This window comes from Dipodomys merriami, unplaced genomic scaffold, assembly GCF_024711535.1.
Source record: "Dipodomys merriami isolate MVZ:Mamm:240054 unplaced genomic scaffold, mDipMer1.0.p SCAF_200, whole genome shotgun sequence".
Taxonomy (NCBI): Eukaryota; Metazoa; Chordata; class Mammalia; order Rodentia; family Heteromyidae; genus Dipodomys; species Dipodomys merriami.
The window spans coordinates 811,605-834,233 of NW_027203383.1; the positions used below are offsets into that span (position 1 = coordinate 811,605).

The window sequence follows — 22,629 nt, forward strand, 5'->3', positions numbered from 1 at the left end:
ATCTTGTGACCACATGACTAAAACCAGATGTGTCCCAGAAGAACCGCCACCTGCATGCAAGTGCCATCCCCAGTGCACCACCCATGTCCCACACAAGTCACCCCTCAGGCAGCCTCTGACAGTGACAGGCTGCCGTCTTCCAATCAGCTAGCAAGTCTTAGTCAAGTTCTCCTCCTATCACCAGCTGACCTCTGCCCTGACTGGCTTCCATTGTACAGCAAGCAGATCAAACCTTTGCATGATGACCACATCGTCACACAGGGGCACCTAGCTATGTCGTGTCCAAAGATACATTGCTTTTTCTCCGTTTTCTTCTAGTATGGCATTGTTCTTTGTAAAGTTTGTGGTAGGTAATATTACTTTTACCTTCCAAGGTAATAAGGGACACAGGACAAGAGTTTTATAAGAAAGGGAGTCTGAATGCTATGGATCACACCTGTAGTCCTAGCTACTCAGGAGACTGAGATCTGAAGTTGGAAGGCAGCCAGGGCAGGGAAGTCTGTGAGTCTCTTATCTCAATCACCAAAAAGCCAGAGATAGAGCTGTGGCTCAAGTGGTAGAGTGCCAGCCTTAAGTGAAAATGCTAAGGGACAGTGCCCAGGTCCTGAGTTCACACACACACACACACACACACACACACACACACACACACCACACACACACACACACACACACACACACACACACACACACACACACACACAATTGGTCTGAAAAACTGCGTGTTAAAGGATCTCACCACTTAGACACTAAGCCCTTGAAGTGAGTCCTCATGCTGGGAAGCCACGCTCTGGTCTGCAAGGCTTTGCTTTGTCACCTGAGATCTGCTGCCTGTCCTCCCATTGGATAGACAGTTGCGTGAGATGGGAAACGAGGTCTTAAGCACCCCAGGAGCCCCACCCAGTGCCCAGCGCTGATTGGTGGCTCAGAAGCCGCTGCGGGGAAGCGGTTTCTTCTCCCTGGACAGTTGTCCTAAGCCGAGAGCCACATGGGGCGGCTCACCTGAGGAAGCACCTCCAGCAGAGCCGGTCCTGCTGGGGTGGGGGGGAGAGCTGGGGGAGCCTGGAAGCCTCCTTCTTCGTCTCTGGTTTTCCAGAAACGCCATCACTTCCCCGCAGAGTGTTAATCAGTAACTGTGTGAAGGGAATCACACTTTGGAATAGCAAATATTTGCTGGAGGCTTTGGGCTTCGGAACTCACACTTTCGTCTCTGGTCTGAATGATCTTCCAGCCCCAGAGTCACTGTGCAGGTAAGAGGTGGTGGGTGGCAGGACCCTTTCCTGTCTGGCTGGGAGGGAGGGAGACACCTCCAGGTGGACTCCCAGGTGCGGGGGGGGGGGGGGGGAGGGAGGGAGGATTTGCCAGACAGTCGAGTCTCAACCCTAAACCCAAGCTGAGGCTGGGGGCAGGGTGGGCAGCACCCCGTAATAAACGAGAGACACCAGACTTGGCATGCACTCTACCTCTGCTTCCAGCCCAGAGGCCAGAGGTACACAAGCTGGGGTAGCCGCACAGGGCAGCATGGGAGACACCTTAGCCCCAGGAATGCCGGGTGTGTGTTTACTGGCTCATGAGCAGAGGCCTAGAGGACAGGGGGTGGGGATCATTCAGTAGGCAAGCTCGGAGCCTACAGGGTGTGATGGCAGTCCCACTCCATACACTGAAGATGGCACTCACAGGAATGGTGGCATCAGAATTAAGCACCTGGGAAGGGGAAGGTTCAGCCAGTGTGCTAATGTGACTTCTGTGGCATCGAGAGAGGCAGGTAAGCTCTGAATTCAGGAGTGTGCCACTATTGGCCTAATTTACAAAGGAGAACTGAACACGGTCGCACAATTGTCCTTGGGCTGCTGTGACAAAAACATGAGTCTGGAGGTCTCAGGCATTCACAGCAGCCTTCCACCATTCTGGAGGTCCCAGGTCAGGTGCCAGCATGGTTGGGGCATGGTGAGGACCCACTTCCTGGTTTGGAGGGGACAGAGGAGGGCTCTGGTCTCTTCCTTTTAGTATAAGTTCATACCCTCATGTCTCCTCTAAACATGAAAACTGCCTCAAGGCCCTACTTCTAATACCACTACACTGGAGGTCCGACTTCCACTTAGAATTCTAGGACATAGCTAGATATTCCCTCCATGTCATTAATGAGGACTTCTACTTAAGCAAACGAGCGAGGTCCTGAGTTCAAGCTCCAAAATGGCCCAAAATGATGATGATGGTGATGGTGATGATGATGATGATGATGATGATGATGATGATGATGATGATGGAGGAAAAGGAGTTAGGGATCGTGAGCTGCCCGAGCGCTGAGCACGGGAGGGGAACGGGATTCGTCCTGTTGGCTCTGGAGGGTTTCTGCCCAGATTCAGCTGGGCAGGGCTCACCTGCCCAGCCTGATGCAAACTCTTGGGGTCCCCTCAGAAAGGAGGTTGGTCCCTAAGGCAATGTGTACATCGCATGAGGGTGACCTTAAGACAGCTCTGTGGTCTCTTCTGCCCAGGAAGACTAACCACCAAAGGGAAGCAGTCCTTGGTCTCCGGAGCTGGCCACATGCAGGTGATTTCCAGCCTTCTGCTCCCCATCCTCCTGGCAGAAGTGTGGCCAGCGCCCAGCTTGGCCCTCAGCCCCTATCTGCCAGAGGACAGGGCAGGTCTGGAGGCTGTGGAGTTCCAGGCTTCTCCGAACCAGACCTGGGGGGCGTGGCAGGCTCCCCTCCGTGACCACGAAGCTGGCGAGGAGGCCTGGCTGAGGGCCGGCCTGCAGCAACTCTCCAAAGCGACCACAGACTTCGGGTTGGGCCTGCTGCGCAAGCTGTCCCTGAGGCACGATGGCAATGTGATCTTCTCGCCATTCGGAGCAGCAGTGGCCCTGGCCAGCCTGATGCTAGGGGCCCAAGGGGAGACCCGAGCCCAGGTGGAGAGAGGGCTCTGCCTGCAGGCCCTCAGCCAGATGGAGCCCCTCACCCTGCCCACTCTCTTTAAGAGGCTCCGGGAGACCCTGTCCAGGAACCAGGAGCTGAGCCTCCACCAAGGCAGCCTGGCCTTCATTCACAAGGATTTCGAGGTCAGAGAGACCTTCCTCAATTTATCCAAGGCCTACTTCGATATCGAGTGTGTGCCTACAGATTTCCGAAATGCATCCCAGGCCAGGGGACTAATGAACCATCATGTCAACAAACAGACCCACGGGAAAGTTCCTGAGCTCTTTGACCAGATTAAGCCTGAAACAAAATTAATTCTGGTGGATTACATCTTATTCAAAGGTACTTCGATACTGTTCTGTTTCCCCAAAGCCCTACAATTCTGTCACTATCTCTTCCTTTTTCCTTGCTCGGGACAGCATACTCTGAGACCCCCAGCCCTTCTCTCCTTAGAATTGTGCTCCTTAGAATTGCCATACCAACCCCACCCAGTTCTCTTCTGATATTTGGGAGAAGCAGCAGAAGTGTAAGGTTGTGTATATGGGGGGGGGGAGCTGTACCGCATGTGGAACTTGAACTCAGGGTCTGGGCACTTTCCCCTAGTTTTTTTGTTTTGTTTTGTTTTTGTTTTGGGGGGTTTTTTGCTCAAGGCTGGCGCTCTACCACTTGAGACACAACTCCACATCTAGCTTTTTGGTTACTAATTAGAGATAAGAGTCTCATGGACTTTTCCACCCAGGACAGCTTTGAACCATGATCTCAGATCTCAGCCTCCTGAGTAGCTAGGATTACAGGCATGAGCCACCAGTGCCCGGTCCACATAGGCTTTTGCTTTAAAAAAATGTTTTTATCTGAAAGATTGAGGATTGCAATTTTGCTTCTTCAGTCTCTGTGAACCTGGAGCAAGGGACAAAAATCTCCTTGGATTTTTAAGGAAGTATATGCACTTGCTCTTGCTATAATTATAAGGCCGTGTGATCTAATGAATGTGAAGTACTCAACTGCCCTTGGGATGTGCTAGATACCACATCTATCTGAACAATTGATTTTCTTGATCACCAGCACAGCAGGTAGAACACAGGCTGCTGTGAAGGACGGGGCGGGGGGGGGGGGTACATGGTCAGGGTCACAACACAAATGGCACAATCCAATGCTCCCCTCCAGGCCCCAGGGTTCCAGCTCTGCCTAACAGGACACAAGCAGAGATCTTAGCACCAGGAAAGCTTGTGGTGGGGAGCCACTTTGCAGACATTCAGACAATGCTCTGTATGGGTCATCTGCCCACCCGTGGGTGGTCTTCCCTGTGTGGTAGTGGAGGTGGCGGTAGCGCTGGTGGTGGTGGTGGTGGTGGTGGTGGGGTGTGTGTGCAAGGGCTCATGTCAGAATGCCAGCGAGGGACTCTCACGTGGATGGGGCCATCTTCTCCAGGCCTAGGTCAACCACCAGGAAATGGGAGAGTGGTTCAGGTCCAGATGGTGGTGAATAAGCCATCAGGACACGTGTCCTGGCACCTTGGTGTGTGATCCCCATGAGGATTACGGGTAGACCTGCATTTTGTTATCTGGGGAAATGCCTTTGACCTGAGCCAGGGTCCAAGCCAATGTGCTTTTCCTGGCTGGGGCAGAGGGGAACAGAGCTCCCTGCCCTGTGGCTGGTGCGGGACTCGCGCTGTTCATGGAGGCTGTTTGCTACACGGCTCTCTACTGGCTTGTTCAGGGAAGTGGCTGGTCCCATTCGATCCTGCCTTCACCGAAAACGATGCTTTCCACCTGGACAAGTACACGTCAATTAAGGTGCCCATGATGTACCAGGCGGGCGAGTTTGCCTCCACTTTTGATAAGAATTTTCGCTGTCACGTGCTCAAGCTGCCCTACCGAGGTAACGCCTCCATGCTGGTCATCCTCATGGAGAAAACAGGGGACCACCTGGCGCTGGAGGACTACCTCAGCTCAGACCTGGTGGAGACGTGGCTCCAGAACATGAAAACCAGGTATGCATGAGCCTTGCCCATCCTGACACCGACTCAGGCTGAGCTCTCCATCTGAGACGCTCCACAATCCCATCCTATGCCATCTCCCACCATCGCAGTGAGCGCCGAGCTCCCAGGGGGCAGGGCCAGCACTGCTGCTATCTCCAGTCCATCCCCAGCATCAGCCGTGGGTGCCTGGCTTGTTCATTCACTGAGCAAGTACTTACTCCTTCAGCCCTATCTACACATGCTGGGAATGCAGCACTGAGCGAGTCAGCAGAAGCCCCCACTGCCCTCTTTTAGTGAAGGCAGACAACCAGGACAAGGCCAGGAAGAGAGCATGGGGTGCTGGCAGAGGTTGGGGGGCTCACTAAGGAGTGGTCAGGAGCATCTATCTGGGAGAGGGGTGTTGAAGGCAGAGGTGGGAAGGTTCTAGGACCAAGTGTGGAGCAGGTCTGAGGAGCAAAGTGGCCAGTGTGGACGCAGCTATTGGAGAGGTCAGAGAGAAAGAAGGTCAGCTCCACCCCTGGGCCTTCCCTTCCCCAGCCAGGACTTGGGCTCTGCTGGAAGGTTCTGAGCAGAGGTGCGCCATGATGTGACCGAAGAGTCCCACAAGTTCCTGTGTTGAGAATAGACACTGGAGGAGGCAAATAACAGCAGGGAGGCCAGTTGGGTAGAGGTCAGGAGGCTGCTGGGAAGCAAGACCATGGCTTAGATATGGGGCGGTGGTAGAAGTGGAATCTGGGTGTACAAGGGAGGTTGGCAGAATTTCTGACTGGGCACAGTGAGGCGAGGGGTGGGGAGAGTGGGGGAGAGTGAGCAGTCATCAAAGGTGATTGTAAAATTTTGGCCTCAGCAATAGGAAGGATGGATTTGCCATTTGGGGGGAAGAACGTGGGAAAGAACAGGTCTGGGGTGTAAGTTTTGAAGAGTTTAGTCTTAAATCTGCATCAGAAATATCTGCTACACATCCAAGTAGACATGCCAAGAAGAGCCCAGCCAAGGTCCAGGCTGGCGCTATGAATCTGGGAGTTAGGAGCATGAGACTGAGTGCCAGTTCCAGGTATGAGGCAGTCAGGTAGGGGGTATCTGTGTGAGAGGCACTCGGGTGCTTGTCTAAGAAAGGAGTCCACTTCTTGGAGTGTAAGGAAGGCTGTGCATTCTGAATCCTGCCAACTTGAACCTGGCCACAGGCTCCCGTTCAACCAAAGGCCCTGCTGTTGGTTTTATCTGTTATTTTTCTCCAAATGTTTAGCAACTAGTGAAGGCCCTCATACATAAGACCTCACAAATACTTGCTTAATGAATAAGTTCATCTTCAGGACATCATGTCCCCACTTAATAGTCCATTCTGACTGCCTGGCCCAACCATGCAGTGAGACAGTAAGAGATTCCCATGACTGGGTGGGAGCCAATTCCTATTTGTGAAGGGCAGACTACATGCCAGGCTTTGTTCTATGAACTTAGCATGCGTGCATTGCTCTTCTGAACCACCCTATACAACTGTTCTTGCCATCTTTGGCTATATTTTACAGAATATGAAATTGGGACTTCTTAAAGATTCATTTTGTTATCAATTAGTTTCTATGTTTTATTTTTGAGACACAGAATTCATCCTTCCAAACATCGTATTTTGAGAGAATTCCAAAATAGAAAATAGGTGACCTCAGAGCCTTGCTGGTTACAGATGAGAGAGGTACAAGTCCCATAGCTCCCCGTGCTTGTCCTTCCCCAGGACCCCAAGCTTCTCCTAGGGACTGAGCAGGCAAGCCCTGGGTCTGGGAAGGGCGTCCTCCAGGCTGTAGGGATGCAGGGAGCAGCTATTGAGTTAGTTTTTCAAACAAGGAGAAAATAAAGAGTGGCACTCTTAGCTCCAAAGTCTACAGTTCATGGAATGAGACTGAAGCTGGGTCACACAGGCTGCTGTAATAATGCTTTATAAAACCGCAAGTATTTCCTATGAGATGGAGGTAGGAAACTGTCCCCAGCCCACTAAAGGAGACTCCAGAATGGAAATAATCTCAGAGGAAGGAAGGAAAGAAAATGTGTCCTTTTTGATGTTGAGAGACTGTGGCTTTGCCTACGTTTCACGTCCTCTGTCCTTGAACCCCAGGAAAATGGAGGTTTTCTTTCCCAAGTTCAAGCTGGACCAGAAGTATGAGATGCATGAGCTGCTTAAGCAGATGGGAGTCAGAAGAATCTTTTCATCCTCAGCTGACCTCGGTGAACTCTCAGCGACAGCCAGAAATCTTCAAGTGTCCAAGGCAAGTCAGGGTCTGCACCAGGGCCCAATCCTAAGCATAAATGCCACCGAAACCAACAGATATTTTGCAAATCATTTAATTTTCATAAGATGTCTAGTTGTAGTAATTAAATCGCAACTATCTGAAATAGCACCCAAGTTGGGTGTTTTGAGAATTCCAAGCCATGTTTCTAAACCACTCTTCAGTGCAGTCTCTCCCTCTTCTCACCCGATGCCCAAAACATTTACCCCTGCAATGAACTGGCTTACCAATTCATCATCACCATGTAGGTTGAAAGGCTCAACAAGAGCCCTGCAGACATGACCAGACCCATACTCATCCCTCTTAGATCTCCTTTTCCCAACACCTCTGCAGACTACCGCCCTGGCTTCAGAGAATCCGTCTCTGACTCCCACTAGCTTCTTCGTAATGCTGCCCAATCCACATGGCTGCCTTGAAAAAATATATTAAGTGGTATCTGCTACCCAATTCATGCCTTCTCTGTCCTACTTCAAGCTCTAAAACTACTACTAACAAGGTTAACTGATTTCCACACATGCACCTTGTGCGTGGGGCTCTTGAGCTGGGATGATGGCCTATGTTTTGAGTCTTTTGACTTTACTTCTGGTGATCAGGGTGAAGGCAGGCCATGATTAATCTTGGGGGTAGCTCATGTCAAGTCAGTTCTGAGGGGACTGTCTATTGTCTCCGTAGTTTTGTGCATTGCTGGCAACTAGTTAGCATAACGGTACCAATTTAAGTAGGACTCATTAGAGTAGACTTGGCCTGCACCATCCAGGGAAGGTGAAGCAATCCAACGGGACAAGTCTGTAAACCTGCTGCAGACAGCCTCTGCTGAGCCCATGGGAACCAGAAGTGAGGTGCTGCTGGCTGACAGAGGATCCCCCTGAGCTCCAGACTGAAGCCATTCACTTGTCTCCCTGATAGTTCTGGGAAATAAACCCTTACCCAGGAAATGAGAGAATTCCCAGGTATCACATGCTGGTATTCTCATCTCTCAGACTCATCGCAAAGGTACATCATCCACATCACATCAGATTCCTGCACAGAAGTACCTTCCAAATAGACAACTGGAGTCTGCGTAACAAGCAGACTCAGGAAGGAGAACCAGGGCGCTGGCACTCGGGCAAGCCTCAGGGCAGGCCTCAGAGCAGCATCAGGGTTTGCTGCCTTGAAAGATAAACCACTCACTGCCTGTCCTAGCCCAAATCCTGCCTGAACGAAGAAAACTCAGAGGACTCAGACCAAGGCAGCACCACACACCTTCGAGGGGACCCAGAAAACTTATTTATTGAGCACAGCACAAAGCATATGCTCCATACATATTTATTAGAACTCTGCTAGCCAGAGTCCCAGCCCCAGCCTGATGCACAGTGTACTCCACATACCCCATTTCACTGGGTCTCTGCAGCCTCCTAGGACTGTTTTAGGTTTCTGAGGCAGTCCTGGCACACTCTCAAGATGGGTCCTGCACCTAAAACCTAGGAACATGGCCAGGTAGGTGGGGCCACTGTGCAGAATTGTCAATTACCTCTTTTCACTCCACACAAATGACCTTCCCATCGTCTCCTTTCCTAGGTCTTACAGCAATCAGTGATTGAGGTGGATGAGAAAGGCACAGAGGCAGTGGCAGGAACGCTGTCAGAAATCATGGCATATTCCATGCCGCCCATCATCAAGGTGGACCGGCCATTTCACTTCATGATCTATGAGGAGAACTCCAGGATGCTCCTGTTTCTGGGCAGGGTGGTGAACCCGACTCTCCTTTAACTCAGATGTGCGCTCTTGAGCTCTCAGTGGGGGGGGGGGGTGAACACTGGGTTGTGGAGGAAGAACTTGCAGCCCATGTCCAGCTCATTTGGGCTATCTTCAGAGTAACACAAGCATTTTATTGATGTGTATTTGTAGATATTTGTGCAGTCTGTTCAGCAACTTTAGCTTGTTCCTAGGAGCCTTCATTAACTGAAGCCTAGCTGGGGAGAATCTCTGCCTTTCTCTGCTGTGCATATACCTGGACTACAAGAACTACAGGTCAGAATATTTCAGGATAAAGCCTTTGGGGAAGATGTGAACATTCTCCCCAAGTCATGCTCCCCCGCCTTGGTGCAACTAAGGGTTCACATTCAGTCTAGAATTACATCTTGTGTTTTACTTCAGTCTATTATGGAATTACATCTTGCTGATCAGGACTGGGAGAAAATTGCCATAATCAGTCCTGATTAAAGTCTCAGGCTCAATGATGCACATTCGCCATGGTGCATCCAGTCACTCAGTATAGGGGAGGAATATTTTAAATATGGATAAAGAAAACAAAGAAAACTATTGGAATTGTTACTGAAAGGGGGATGGGAGGCAGAAGGAAAGGACATTTGGTAGGAAGGATGGGTTTGATCAAGGAACATTGTAAGCATATATGCAACCAACACTGGAATTTCGGTGCACAATTATTATATGCTAATAAAAATGGTTCCCTGCTGTGGTTAAACAGACCAAGCAGGACTTTGTCTAAGATGAAAGGGAAAGTTTAAGATGAAAGGGAAATAGTGACATGCCCCTCCTGTCCCCTTGGCCAGGCATTCTTAGGAGCTAGTCATCTTCTGTCCCAGAAACAAGAGTATTTAGAAGTTAATCCATAGATTCTTGGATAAAGGTACCTACGCGACTATATTGGCTAAATGCCTAACTGCATTTTTGTCTGTTGCTATCTAAATGTATAAACATACCTAACCTAAAGTTTTAGTACAGGGTGATGGACCAGACATTCCTGTGACTCAGATATATATAAGCTCTCAGTGCAGGAGGTGCTGGACACTGCAAGGCAGGTGTTGGCACTGGGCTGGAGAGGAAGAGTTCGCCCTGTGTCCAGCTAACACTGTGTCCAGATTAACACAACATTAAATGAGTGCATTAAATTTCTGCTGTAAGTGGAGATCTATGGGTCACCAATTTATTTTTCATTTCCTATTTATCTGTGCTTATGAGTATAATTTTAACAACTACTTTAAACATTTTACAAGTTACCATGTTTGTGAAAAAAAATCTGAAAGTAATTTTGATTAACTATGGTCATTGAAAATTTAATACTTAAGCAATTGGCTGTCCTATACTGTTGAACTTTGTAATTCATGGTGATTATTCTCTATCAAATCACTCTACCCTTTCCCACATGCATAGTAAGAATATAAAGCTTGTAACTGTGCAAAATGTATTATTTAACAATCAAACTGAGACTGCTTTATTTAACAGTAACAGTCAATGCTGATTGCAAATCAAAGGACTGGAGAGAAATGCAGCTTTGGTGTCCTACTGTGCACCACAGAATTCCCAGCCACCACTACATTAAATTCCACATTACTGATTCTAGTAGAAAACAGAGCTTAAATAGTTAAAATCCAGACACATGTGGAATTCCTCTAAGCGCGATGGTTAAGTTTTTCCCAACTACTGAATCTGTAACAACTTACCTGGCTGTCCTCTAATGAGGATACTGTGAATGACGGAGGGTTCCAAAGAGGCCGAGGGGAAGAAAATGGCATAGAAAACTCTCACTAAGTAACTATTCTCTGAATAATTGTTAGCTGACATAAAAGTACAGTAGCCTAACTCTCTAACTATAGAATAAAATGCAGGGAGGTCTTTTAAACGTTTTTTTCACAAACCCAGGTATCTCATGAACCTATGTTTATTTTGTGTAAATTCATTATCCATTTCACATCATAAAAAGTGACCACACACGCATATGCATTCACAAGTCAGATCATCTTTATCGTACATCAATATATTTTAAAAAACAAATATTTCCTAATATTAATATAGTTATATGCTGATTGCATTTTGAAATAGAGAAGCTGACAATAGCTTCATACAGTATATCTCAAGAACTGACATTTTAAATTAACAACTGTATTTGTTCCACAGGCAAATTTTGATGGAAAAGGTAGCATCAGTACAAATGCTGTCAACATAGCTTAAGCATGATAGCTTGCAATAACAGCTGATTCCGACTAGATTTATCACTTTTATTTTAGTAAGGACAAATACAACCTAAAGCATAGATGGAGTATTTATAAAAGAAATTGTTGCGGGAAACAAAGAAAATCATCAATCTATTATTTTTAGGTATTTGTAGCTCAAACTTCTTGGAACTCTGCAAGATTTTTACTGCCAAATCTAAATGTGGGATGTCCACATGTCACACCCAGCCACTGCAATCACATGAGTGAGAAGACTGCAGAATCTGTTCAGTGTGACTGTCCCACTGGGCTCCAAGAGCCGTGAGAAAGGCAGAATCTTCCTTACCTCCCCTCACACCCAGTGAGGGCAATTTCAGCTGATTTGGACTCTCATGCCATCTCTAACTGCTAAACCCTAGAACAACAAAACAGCTCATTTCCTGCACAAAGGCAAGTTTGTGTCCACACACACACCCCAAGCTGTTTTCTGTTACACTGCACCATAACACTGGAATTCTGTTACCACATTATTGGTTAAGAAACATAATTCATACCTGCTAGGGAATCTAATTCCAAATTTGGTAAGTTTAATATCGGCTGCCATTATGTCTCTTTTCTCATTCTTTTTTTAAAAAAGAAAAAAAGAAAAAAATTAGGAAAGTCCATCCATTGCTTTGGCTTTGTCCATCAATCCTATCATCTCCAGTGGTCTCTTTGCCTCCTCCATCAAGAAGCTGAGTTAAGATTTCCTGGACTTTCTGAAGGAGAGAAAGAAAATAAAGAAGAGGGAAAAAGGGAAGAATGGAAGTAAGTAGGGAAGGGAAAAAGGGATGGAGATAGGCAGGAAGAAAGGAAGGAGGAAGGGAAAAGAAGACATGAAAAAATTTATCAATATAATGTTTAAAGTAAATAAATATATAAACAAGCTACTTTGAATAAACTTCATATATGAGAATCCTGGTTAAGAGAAAAAAAATATGTTAAAGATACTCAGAGTTATTTTTAAATGACAAAAATATCTCTGCCTGACATAATATTTAATTAACCCACAACTTTTCCTACCTTTTTTTTTGGGGGGGGGTCCGGCTGTGGGGCCTGAACTCTGGGCCTAGGCACTGTCCCTCAGCTCTTCAGCTCAATGCTAGCGCTCTACCACTTGAGCCACAGCGCCACTTCCAGCTTTTTTCTTTTTGCTTATGTGGTGCTAAGGAATCGAACCCAGGGCCTCATGCATGCAAGGCAAGCGCTCTACCACTGAGCCACCTTCCCAGCCCCCTTTCCTATATTTTTAATTGTCTAAACACAGTGGAAACTGTACAGGTCTAATTATACATATTCCAATCATCTGGCTGAAAAAGATGTAAGATATAATACACAACTGAATGTCTTTATTGTTTCTAAATGCCACATGTGTCATTCTGGCTTATTTATTTTTCTCTGAAAAATATTATAAATATTCCGGGTAGGGGAGCAGTTGTTTTGGCTTCGTTTTTGATTCTGGTCCTGGGCTTGAACTCAGGGCCTGAGCATGTCCCTAAGCTTTTCTGCTCAAGGTTAGAACTCTACAACTCTACAAGGCCGGCCACAACTCTGCTTCTGCTTTTTGCATGTTTAATTGGAGATAAGAATCTCATAGACTTTCCTAACCTGGGATGGTTAGGAAAGAGATCCTCAGATCCCAGCCTCCTGAGTACTTAGGATTATAAGTATGAGCCATCAGTGTCCAGCAATTCCTAGGTTTTTTTTAAAAAAACTTATCTGCTAGGATCTGGGGACATGCCTTGTAATCCCAGCACCCAGGAGGCTGAGGCAAGTAGACTGAGCAAGCCCAGCCTAGGCTATATTGCAAGTCTGAGGCCAGCTTGGGCTATATAATAAGACCTAGACTCAAAACAAGTGGAGGAAGAGAAGGGAGTAGGGCAGAAAGACAAAAGAATGTCTATGACTATAGTTAGATATGTTTTCAAATACATCAGAAACCAGAATCTCAAGTTCTGATCAACCAGAGGTTCAGGAACTCTATGAAAGAGTAGGTCTGTAATTGGAGGTTGTGCATTCTGGCTGAATCATTTGTATGACTTGCCATAGTTTATGATGATATCCTTGTAAATGTTTAAAAAAACAAAGACTTCAATAATTCAAACAATATATATTATACAGAAAAGAACCACGAGAAAAGAGAATAGAAAGCTTTATGGCTTCACTTCAAGGCACACTGTAGTCGGTGCCTAGGTCCTGTTTACTGAACTCAAAACTCTGGGTTCAATGTCTGTGCCACACATAAATCATCTTATATATACTTCCTAATAAGGCCTCACGCAATAATGACCCCTGCAGCTCATGTCTCCCAGCACAGATGTCTTCTATTCTTGGGGCATTATGTAAGAGGGAAGCTAAGGCACTGAGTAGGCAGAGGTCAAAGCACTCAGCAGCATGCACTGTTACTTACAAGGTGGCCTTCCGAGGTTGCACATCCTTACTTCCACCACTCTTTGCATCAGCGCTACCTGTCCCCCGGGAGGTACTTGGTAATTGGGGATTAGGAGAAAAAGAAGGTGCGACACTACTGGCACTTCGAGTCCGGAAGGAGTCATCTGAAAGGAATGCATGTAGAGAATGAAGCACATTGAATATGCCAAGAAGTTAGATGAACAGGAGCATGATTTATATACAATAAATGACACAGAGTTAAGTTTGGGCAGGGATATATTCCCACGAGGCTATTGCTACCCTTGGTGCTCCACTGCAAACCCTGTCTTCCTACCTCCTCCCTCATTAAACCACTAGTCACCTTAGACTGAATTTCTAAAATTTTATATAAAGAGAATATTAGAATTTTTCACCTGGCTTCTTTTATATTATCAGCGTAACTGAGATTGATTAGTATTAGTTATAACAGAACTTCCACTCCTTTTTATTTATAACTAGCACTGTATGGATATGCTGGAGTTGATCTATAATACTGTTTGGTAGACATTTGGATTTTTCCAGGTTTTTTACAATTCTATACCATGCTGATAAGAATGCACATGTCTAAGCCTGTATGTGGATCTGTTCTAATGTTCTTCAGTGAATGCCTCAAAGTAGAATTGCTGCATCATTAAGTACGTAGTTATCTTCAGAAAAGACTGTCAAAGTACTGCTCAGATTCCTTTCTTTCTCCTTTCCTCTTCTTCCTTCAAACTGCCTTGCTCAATTCTGGCAGCAATGTATGGCAATGCTAGAGAGCTCTGCATCCTCCCATCGACCTTGTAGACAGTGCTCCACATCCTCTCATTGACCTTGGAGACAGTGCTCCACATCACCTCATTGACCTTGTAAAGTGTTCTATATCCTCCCATTGACCTTGTAGACAATGCTCCACATCCTCCCTTTGATCTTGTAGTCAGTGCTCCACATTATCTCATTCAACTTATAGACAGTGTTCCACATCATCTCATTGACCTTGTAGCGTGCTCCACATCTTCCTACTGATCTTGTAGAATGTATGACAACCTCTCTTGGACCTTGTGAAATTATCTACATCTTCCCTGTAGTGTACTCTGCATGCTAGCACTGGCCTTATAATGTTTCACATTCTCAAAATGTCCTTTATTCATAGACCTTAAATTTCAACATCCCTAACAATCAGTGATGTTAAACAGCTTTTTATACACTGACATGTGTATCTCATGCAAAGTTCAGGTTAAAAGTTTTGTCCACTTTAAAATTAGTGTGTGTGTGTGTGTGTGTGTGTGTGTGTGTGTGTGTGTGTGTGTGTGTGTGTGTGTGTGTGTGTGTGTGTGTGTGTGTGTGTGCGCACATGCATGTGTGCATGAGTACCTGTCCCAGAGCTTTTGTGCTCAAGGCTGGAGCTCTATTATTGAACCAAAGCTCCACTTAGGGCTTTTTGGAGTCTAATTATAGCAATATAATATTTTCACTGTCCTAAAAGTCCTCCAAGCTCTATTATTCTCTCCTTTCTCAGTCTCTGCTAAGCACTGATCCTCTTACTGCCTTCCATGGTTTACGCTCTCACAAATGGTCTTTAAGTGGGTCACGCAGTATGAATTCTGAACAGATTAGCTTCTTTCATTTAGTAACATGCATCTAAGGTTCTTCTATGTGTTTTTATGGCTTGCTAGCCTATTTGTTTATTTATTATTGTTCATGGCTTTTTCACACTAAATTGTAAGAGTTGAATTCCTATGACAGAAAGGAATTTGATCAGAGGCTAAAATGTTTACAATGTAGCCCTTTACAGAAGCTTTGGAACTAACTTTCAAGCATATAAGATGGTAAATATTTAGCTGTAAATGATGTCTTATGAATTCCTATTGTTTTTAACTTCCTTACAAATTACTGAAAATAATTTCTGTCTATGCCTCATCTGGCCCACAGACTATAACAAAACCACCTTACCACACAGCTTTGTCCATCTTTTATCTTTTGTAAATATTAAGCTCTGAGTATTGACACAGTGGAAATAATATAGTTAAGGATTTACCCTGTTGCTAAGGGAAAGCTTAATTTCTTAAGTATTTGATAAAGATATATATTTAGAAAACTACCATGTCTAGAAATAAAAGCCATTTAAAGCAAACAGAATTTTATTCAGCACAGTCACTTTTGGAAGAGTGTAGGCTGCGACTCACCAGGTAGTGAGATCACGCTGGTCTTCGGCAGCACAGAGACAGGAGGGACGTAAGCTGCTGGGGAGCTTTTACTAGAAAACAATGACTTCCTTTAAAAATACAAGAATACACTTCCTTCAATTTGTCACCTTATACTTCAGGTGTTCTAATCATTTTTGGTTTATACTTTCCTCTACTTATAAAACATACTGTTACTTTCCTTTTTTAGTATATTTTTACATTTCATACTTCAAAATACTTTATTCTATACATTAAAAACATTTCCTTAAAGCTTTGTTTCATCAGAATTACAATTTTTCTTTTGCTATGCAACCAAGCCAGTAAAACAGGTAAAAATTTTCCTGGAAAGCACTTATCTTTAGTTATAATCCCTTTTTAAAATTGTTATTAAAATGGTGATATACAGAGGGATTATATTTTCACAAGTCAGGAAATGAGTACATTTCCTTTTGGACAATGACACCCTTTCCTTTACTCTCTTCCAGTTTTTTTTTCCTTCCATCCCCACCCACAAGTTGTATAGTTCATTTTCCACACATGTCTAGTGAGTACCACTGCTACATTTGCTCACCCAATGTCCCTCCATTTCTGTGCCCCCTTGCCCTCCCAAAGACAGATAAATGAACAGACAAGACAAAAAGAAAAAAAAACACAAAAACCCTCTTATTTCCATTTCTTGGAGTTCATCTTGATAAATATTTTATATGATCAGAGACACATAGCCACTGCACCTTTGTGTTCCTCTCCTAAGAAGTCCCTTCTGGGGTCCATAGGATAGAAACTCCAGATATACTAGCTGACTGAAACAAATCTAGAATAAGTTGTCATTAATATAGGAAATGTTTTTTATTTAACACATTGTTTGTCTTGGGGGAAAATGAGTACTTTCCAAGACATTCATGTTTTCTTAAGATTACTTTGGTTGTCCATTGACATGCAGCTGTTAAATACCATGAATGTACAACACATATAACAAATCATGGTAATTTAAAATGTTTCTCACAATCTTAAGGTGTATCATTTTGTTTCTTAGGCCAAAATAGGAAGCCATCTGGGCACTAAAGGCTCAGGCTTGTAATCCTAGCTACTCAGGATGCTGAGAACTGATTATCATAGCTGCAATCCTGCCCAGGCAGAAAAGTCTATGAGACCCTTTATCTCTAATTAAACACACACAAAAAGGTCAGATATAGAGCTGTGGGCTCAAGTGACAGAACACTAGACTTGAGTAAAACAAGCTCAGGGACAGCCCCGCCCCTAGTGCTTAGCTCAAGCCCCAGGACTGGAACAACAACAACAAAAGAAGCCAGATATTAACTGATTGCTAGGTACAATATGTTGCACAGTAAGGCCTGGCAGGGTTACATCTCATACAATTAGAAGTGAGCTTACTCTAGAAACATGCTGCGGTTTTTTTCAGACATAAATAACGTGGATGTCACACTCACTGCCATTTAGAAGCTAAGTGGCACATGTGATGGCCTATGCTCCTCATAAATGTTGTGTGCATTCTGTCACAGTTTATACAACACCATGGCAATATTCTTCCTCAAATGTCAGGCTACCTATGTTTACACAAATGTTAAACTTTTCTTTTTTTTCCCCCAGTTCTGGGGCTTCAACTCAGGGCCTGGGCTCTGTCCCTGAGTTTCTTTCCTCAAGGTTAGCACTCTATCACTTGAGTCACAGCACCAATTCTGGCCTTTTCTGTTTATGTGGTGATACTGAGGAATGGAACCCAGGGCTTCATGCATGCTACGTAAGCACTCTCTCACTAAGCCACATTCCAAGCCCAGACTTTTCATTCTTTAACCTAACAATCTTTATATTAAAACATTGGCAAATTACTAGCCTATAAAAATGCAAGATTAAGTCTGGTTTAAAAATAATGTAAATATTTCATTAAAAGAAAGTACATATAAAATAAAAAAACAAAAAAAAAACGCAAACAGCTAACATCATACTTAACACACTTCTCTAAGTTGCCATATTTTGCATGAAAGCCTTGATTATTGAAAGACTGGCTTCGAATCAATTTGGATTTCTTGATTTCTTTGCCTAGAGTAATAAGCAGAAAGAAGGAAAATGCAAGTGTTCAGTTCATGCTTGGCGGCCAGCTTCTCCAGTCCTCTCCTTACCCCTTCCCACCCAAGTCATTTGCAGTAAACCACAACAGCCTAAGCAGGCTGGTGTATCTCTCACCCACACTACTGAAACAACTCACGGCAAAAGGCTAAAGACATTCTAGAATAACATATCTCATCTATTCCCTGAAATAACATTTTTGATAATTTCTTTTTTTATTGTGAAAATACTGTACAGAGGGGTTACAATTACATAGTCAAGATAATAAGTACATTTCTTATCAAGCATTGTTTCCCCATCCCATCCTTTCCCCACAACCGTTCCTCCTCCCACCAAAGTTGTAAAGTTCGTTTTCAACATAACAACTTCTACATCTCATTGTTGCATATTTTTGCCACTCCTGGGGCTTGAATTCAGGGCCTCGGCACTGTCCTGAGCCACTTTGTGCTCAAGGCTAGTACTCTAAGCCACAGTGCCACTTTTGGCTTCTTTTAAAGTAATTTATTGGAGATAAGTGTCTCACAGACTTTTCTGCCCCAGGTTGGCTTTGATCCGGAATCCTCAGATCTCAGCCTCTTGAATATCTAGGACTACAGGTATGAGCTACCAGCACCTGGCCTGGAAATTACTTTTTAAGAAAGAAAACAAATCATAAAGCAGACATGAAAAGAAGCCACTTCTTACTTGTTGATGGGGTGTTAGTAGAAGATGGTCCAGGAACAGAAACAGGGAGGGCCTTGGGCAGACTTTGTGTCTTAGTGTCTCTGCCTAAAACAAACTGTGTTTTAAGTTGCATAATTTCCTGAGTCCTACATTAATGTCCATAAATACAAAACATAGAAAAATATGAATCCCGTTCTCTAGTTAAACAGCACTCTATTTCAACAGTCCTTATTTGTAATTTCTGTATTTCAGTTTTATATAGTGAACAGTTCCACAGTCTTATAGCTGACATCAAGCTTTCCTTCTGAAGGATCCGAGTCCCACACTGATTCCAACCATTAATTCCTGCCATCTATATCACAATAAGCAGGCAATTTTCAAAAGCAACTTTTGAAAAATGAAAGGAAGTGAAGCAATTTTCTCCAACAAATTAAAAACTCAGTATGGCCTTTCAGAATACAAGGACACAACGTTGGTTCTGTAGCTAAGTGCTCAACAACCAGGAGAACCACTTACGTTTCTTCTCAAAGATTTTATCATTAGAGGACCTCCCGTCATTCTGTTGTTTCTCCTTCTCTAACTGCTCCTGCAATGAAAACAGGGTTTTCATATTACAGGTACAGCTTCAATAGATCTGGGAAGCTGTTCTGAGAGGAATTTTTAATTTTTTAGAGATAAAAACATAGTTCATAAAAATATCTTTAAAAAGTGGGGTCCCCATACTTGTGTCTAAACAATTCAGGGTTCAGAATTTGGATTTGTGGCCTGCCCTTTTTGGCATTGCTGTATAATGAGGCTTTATTTCTTTAGATTGTTTTTATGGGTTCCCAGCAGTATAGCATTTGTATTATTTCAGTTTCTAATGGAAAATGGCAAAATAATGTTTTTATTCAAAAAAAAAAGAAATTGTCTATTCTGTATATTTAAAATGCTATTAATGTATAATATAAATTATGTGAATCCTATCAAACATTTAAGGAAGAAATGAAACTAGTTTAAAAACCTCATCAGAAAATGAGAGGAGAGAATATTACCATAATAACATATTTGTGTCTGATGAGACACAGTAAGTGATAAAAACAGAATTATAAATAAATTTCACCATTGAGTCTTTGAAAACAGATGAAAACTCTTTAACAAAAACATCTGCCAGAAATTCAACAGTTGAGAAAACAAACACATCATCATGGGTAGGTTTATGTCCTATTACAAGACTGGTTTAAAATCCATCACTGAATTGATGAATACAAAGAAAGCCAACTATCACTTCTAGATATGCAGAAGAAAGGTTCTGACAAAATTTAACAATGATTCATGAAAGGTGTGAGCAAACCAGGAAGGAACATCCACCATCTGATAAGGGACATCTACCTGACACCTGCTGATGCCTTGTAGCTAATGAGAAAAGAGTCACCTGACTCTCTCTCTCGATGATCAGTGAAGTATAAGATGCCCACGTAGACCACTTTGACTCAACTGTAAGTCTTTAAGTGCAGTGGAGGCTCCTCCTTATGTATGTTTAATCTTCCTGATATTAAACTGCTACTTGTCCAAAGGGGTCATGCCATGGGTTCCCACACCACATACACCATATATTAGTCAGTCAGTGTGATTATGTTGCTCAATTGTGTTTGTGTAAGGCTCTCAAAGGTAGATTTTGTTCCTGTTCATGAAAAAACAGATTTCAAAATACTAAAATTGTTCTAGAATTAGCCATTTAAGAAAGAAAATAGTGAGACATTGAAAGAAGTTATTTCTAAGTTTTGTAACAAAGCACAGGCAGCATGTACTGGAAAAGTATATGTGTGTGTGCACATGAAAACAACATACCATCTCCAAAAGAAGTAGCTCTTCTCTTTCTTTCTCTTGATCCAACAAATCTTTTTCATAAAATTTTTTCTGAAACTGTTCAAAGTTGAAAATGACATTGTCATACAAGTAAAGACTTTCTGCTGATTCTGAAAGATTACTTTCAATATAAGATAAAGAATGCATACTTACAGCATCCATAGACATTTCCATTCTGTCCAACTCTAACACAGTCTAAAAGAAAGGTTTTATAATTATTCAGCCAGCTTCACAAAGACACTCATTTCTCAGAGATGTTCAAAGTAAAGACTAGCTGGGAGATTTAATTAAAAACTTTAATCTTTAACCCAATTCTATAAAACTTATAATCAACTTTTACATATTAATGTCATGATCCCATTTTAACTTACAGATGTTCTTAACAAGTCTAGAAGCATATTTCAAGTACCAAATACTAAGAACCCCCAGTGTCAGTCTTTTTTCAACAGAAATATAATGTATTTTTTGACGTTTTAAAAAGTTTCACGACTAAGTATATATGAAACAAACTATCAACTGGCTTAAAATGCTTAGTTTGCTTCCACAGAAAGTATTTACCATTGTGACTTTCTAGCCAACAGAGAAGGCTTTGAACTGTAACAACATGCTCTCAATGTTTTTTCTTTCAGAACACTGATCTGAAGCAATACACTGATCTGATTAACTATGGTTAATCAAATCCAAGGTTCTATGACAAAAGACAATACTTCTGACATTTATTGCACTAGTTTAACTCCTATGATCAAAATAAATTTATATATTCATATGCTCAAAGATGTCTATTACAAAAAGATTTATCTGAAGCTTTGTTTCTATTTTGACATTTATTAGAAATTTAGAATTTCGGGCACCAGTGGCTCATGCCTATAATCCTAGCTATTCAGGAGACTGAATTCTGAAGGTTGCAGTTCAAAGCCAACCTATGAAGAAAAGTCCATTAGACTCATCTCCAATTAGCCACCAAAATAAGCTGGAAGTACAGTTGTGGCTCAAGTAATAGAACACTAACCTTGAGGACAAACTCACAGGGACAATACCCAGGCCCTGAGCTCAAGCTACAGGACCAGCACACACACACATATACAAACAGAATTTATGGCAAGTCTCCTTTTCAAATTAAAAGTACTTCCTAAATCAAAAGGCTGGTTAGAGCAAGCTTTGTGTAACCTCCTCAAGGATTTCACATGAACACCTCAGTTCTATCTAAAGGAAACTATAAAATGTTTATGGGCTTACTGACATCATGTGAAATGAACTTAAAAGTAAGAGCTATACTCCAAAACAATCCACTGTGGACTAATAATCCATTAACTTAATCATGTCATTAGTGTAACTTTTTATGGAGGTAGCATTCTTTTGGAAGAATAATTAACTCTCATACTTGTATTTTAGCAAGTTAAAAGAATTGTCTAAACTTCCATATTTAAATAGTAAGTATAGAAATGTCTGTTAAATGTGTGTGTGTGTGTGTAGTGTTGTGTTGTGTGTTGTGTTCAGATTTCTAATTATTTCTATTAATGAAAGAACATCCATTTTAGTAAAACAAAATTATACAACTTAATAATAAGCTATCAAATCACTTTATAAAAAGGTTCCATTCTCATAACAGATACCACGTAATGGCATCTAGGGAAAAAAACACAAAAGAAATTCACAGATTCTCTTTTTTTCCTCATATCATTCATGCTAATTTATTCATAAATAAATGTTTAAAAACTGCATTTTAAAATTCATACCCAGATTCATAAAAGTGATCTCTTAAATTTGACTTGATCTTATAACAATACTAGTTAATACTTAGCATAGTTTTTTAATAAAAGTTTTTTAATAAGTATTTCAAGGTTTGATCTCATTAACTTTACTAGTTTCACCATTTTAGTTAATATTCCCAAACAATATCTCTGGATAAGATCTCATACCAAAATAAAACAAAACAAAATCATAAAGGAAAACGTCAGTGTCTGGTAAGAGAAGTGTCCAGGGGTAGGGACTGAATCTCTGGTTAGTCCTGGCTCTGCCACTTCCTAATTCCACACTTTTGAACAGTCAGACTACTGAGCTAATTCTAATTCTAGGGCTCTTCCAAGACTGTTTTACAAAATGTGGCTTTCCACACTTTACCAGCAAAGTTTTACTGGGTGACCATCACTCAAGTAAAATCAGGAGAGTTATCCATCGAGTAGTGTTTGTGAGTTGCCCAACATGTGCCGAGCTCTCCTCACATGCTTACATGTTAGCAATAAATCTCTGAAAATGAGCTTCATATTTAGCTGAAGCACACATAACCCAAAATCAG

General features: G+C 42.9%; 2 protein-coding genes across 6 annotated transcripts in view; one reads left to right on the top strand and one right to left on the bottom strand.

The window, feature by feature from the left end:
* Positions 1 to 1,032: 1,032 nt before the first annotated feature.
* On the top strand, positions 1,033 to 10,826 carry LOC138833107 (protein Z-dependent protease inhibitor-like). Of its 2 annotated transcripts, none has more exons than XM_070031439.1 (5): positions 1,033 to 1,250; positions 2,498 to 3,259; positions 4,634 to 4,907; positions 7,000 to 7,150; positions 8,729 to 10,826. In XM_070031439.1, exons 1-5 carry the CDS (start codon positions 1,220 to 1,222, stop codon positions 8,918 to 8,920), a joined length of 1,410 nt encoding a protein of 469 aa, XP_069887540.1. In that variant the 5' UTR covers positions 1,033 to 1,219; the 3' UTR covers positions 8,921 to 10,826. The 2 variants fall into 2 exon arrangements, with proteins under 2 accessions (XP_069887540.1, XP_069887541.1); XM_070031440.1 differs by having other exon boundaries at positions 1,041 to 1,250; positions 2,502 to 3,259.
* Positions 10,827 to 11,771: 945 nt separating this feature from the next.
* Positions 11,772 to 22,629, bottom strand: part of LOC138833106 (serine/threonine-protein phosphatase 4 regulatory subunit 4) — a 74,653-nt gene continuing 63,795 nt past the window's right edge. The window contains exons 18-25 of one of the 4 annotated variants that reach the window (XM_070031435.1): positions 20,487 to 20,528; positions 20,316 to 20,390; positions 19,002 to 19,071; positions 18,507 to 18,590; positions 17,702 to 17,795; positions 15,738 to 15,808; positions 13,553 to 13,697; positions 11,772 to 11,861 (exon numbers count right to left, since the gene is read on the bottom strand). In XM_070031435.1, coding sequence (XP_069887536.1) covers positions 11,843 to 11,861; positions 13,553 to 13,697; positions 15,738 to 15,808; positions 17,702 to 17,795; positions 18,507 to 18,590; positions 19,002 to 19,071; positions 20,316 to 20,390; positions 20,487 to 20,528 — 600 coding nt within the window. In that variant the 3' untranslated portion in view covers positions 11,772 to 11,842. Of the gene's footprint in view, positions 11,862 to 13,552; positions 13,698 to 15,737; positions 15,827 to 17,701; positions 17,796 to 18,506; positions 18,591 to 19,001; positions 19,072 to 20,315; positions 20,391 to 20,486; positions 20,529 to 22,629 lie in introns of all 4 variants that reach the window. The other 3 variants (XM_070031433.1, XM_070031436.1, XM_070031434.1) reach the window with 3 other exon arrangements.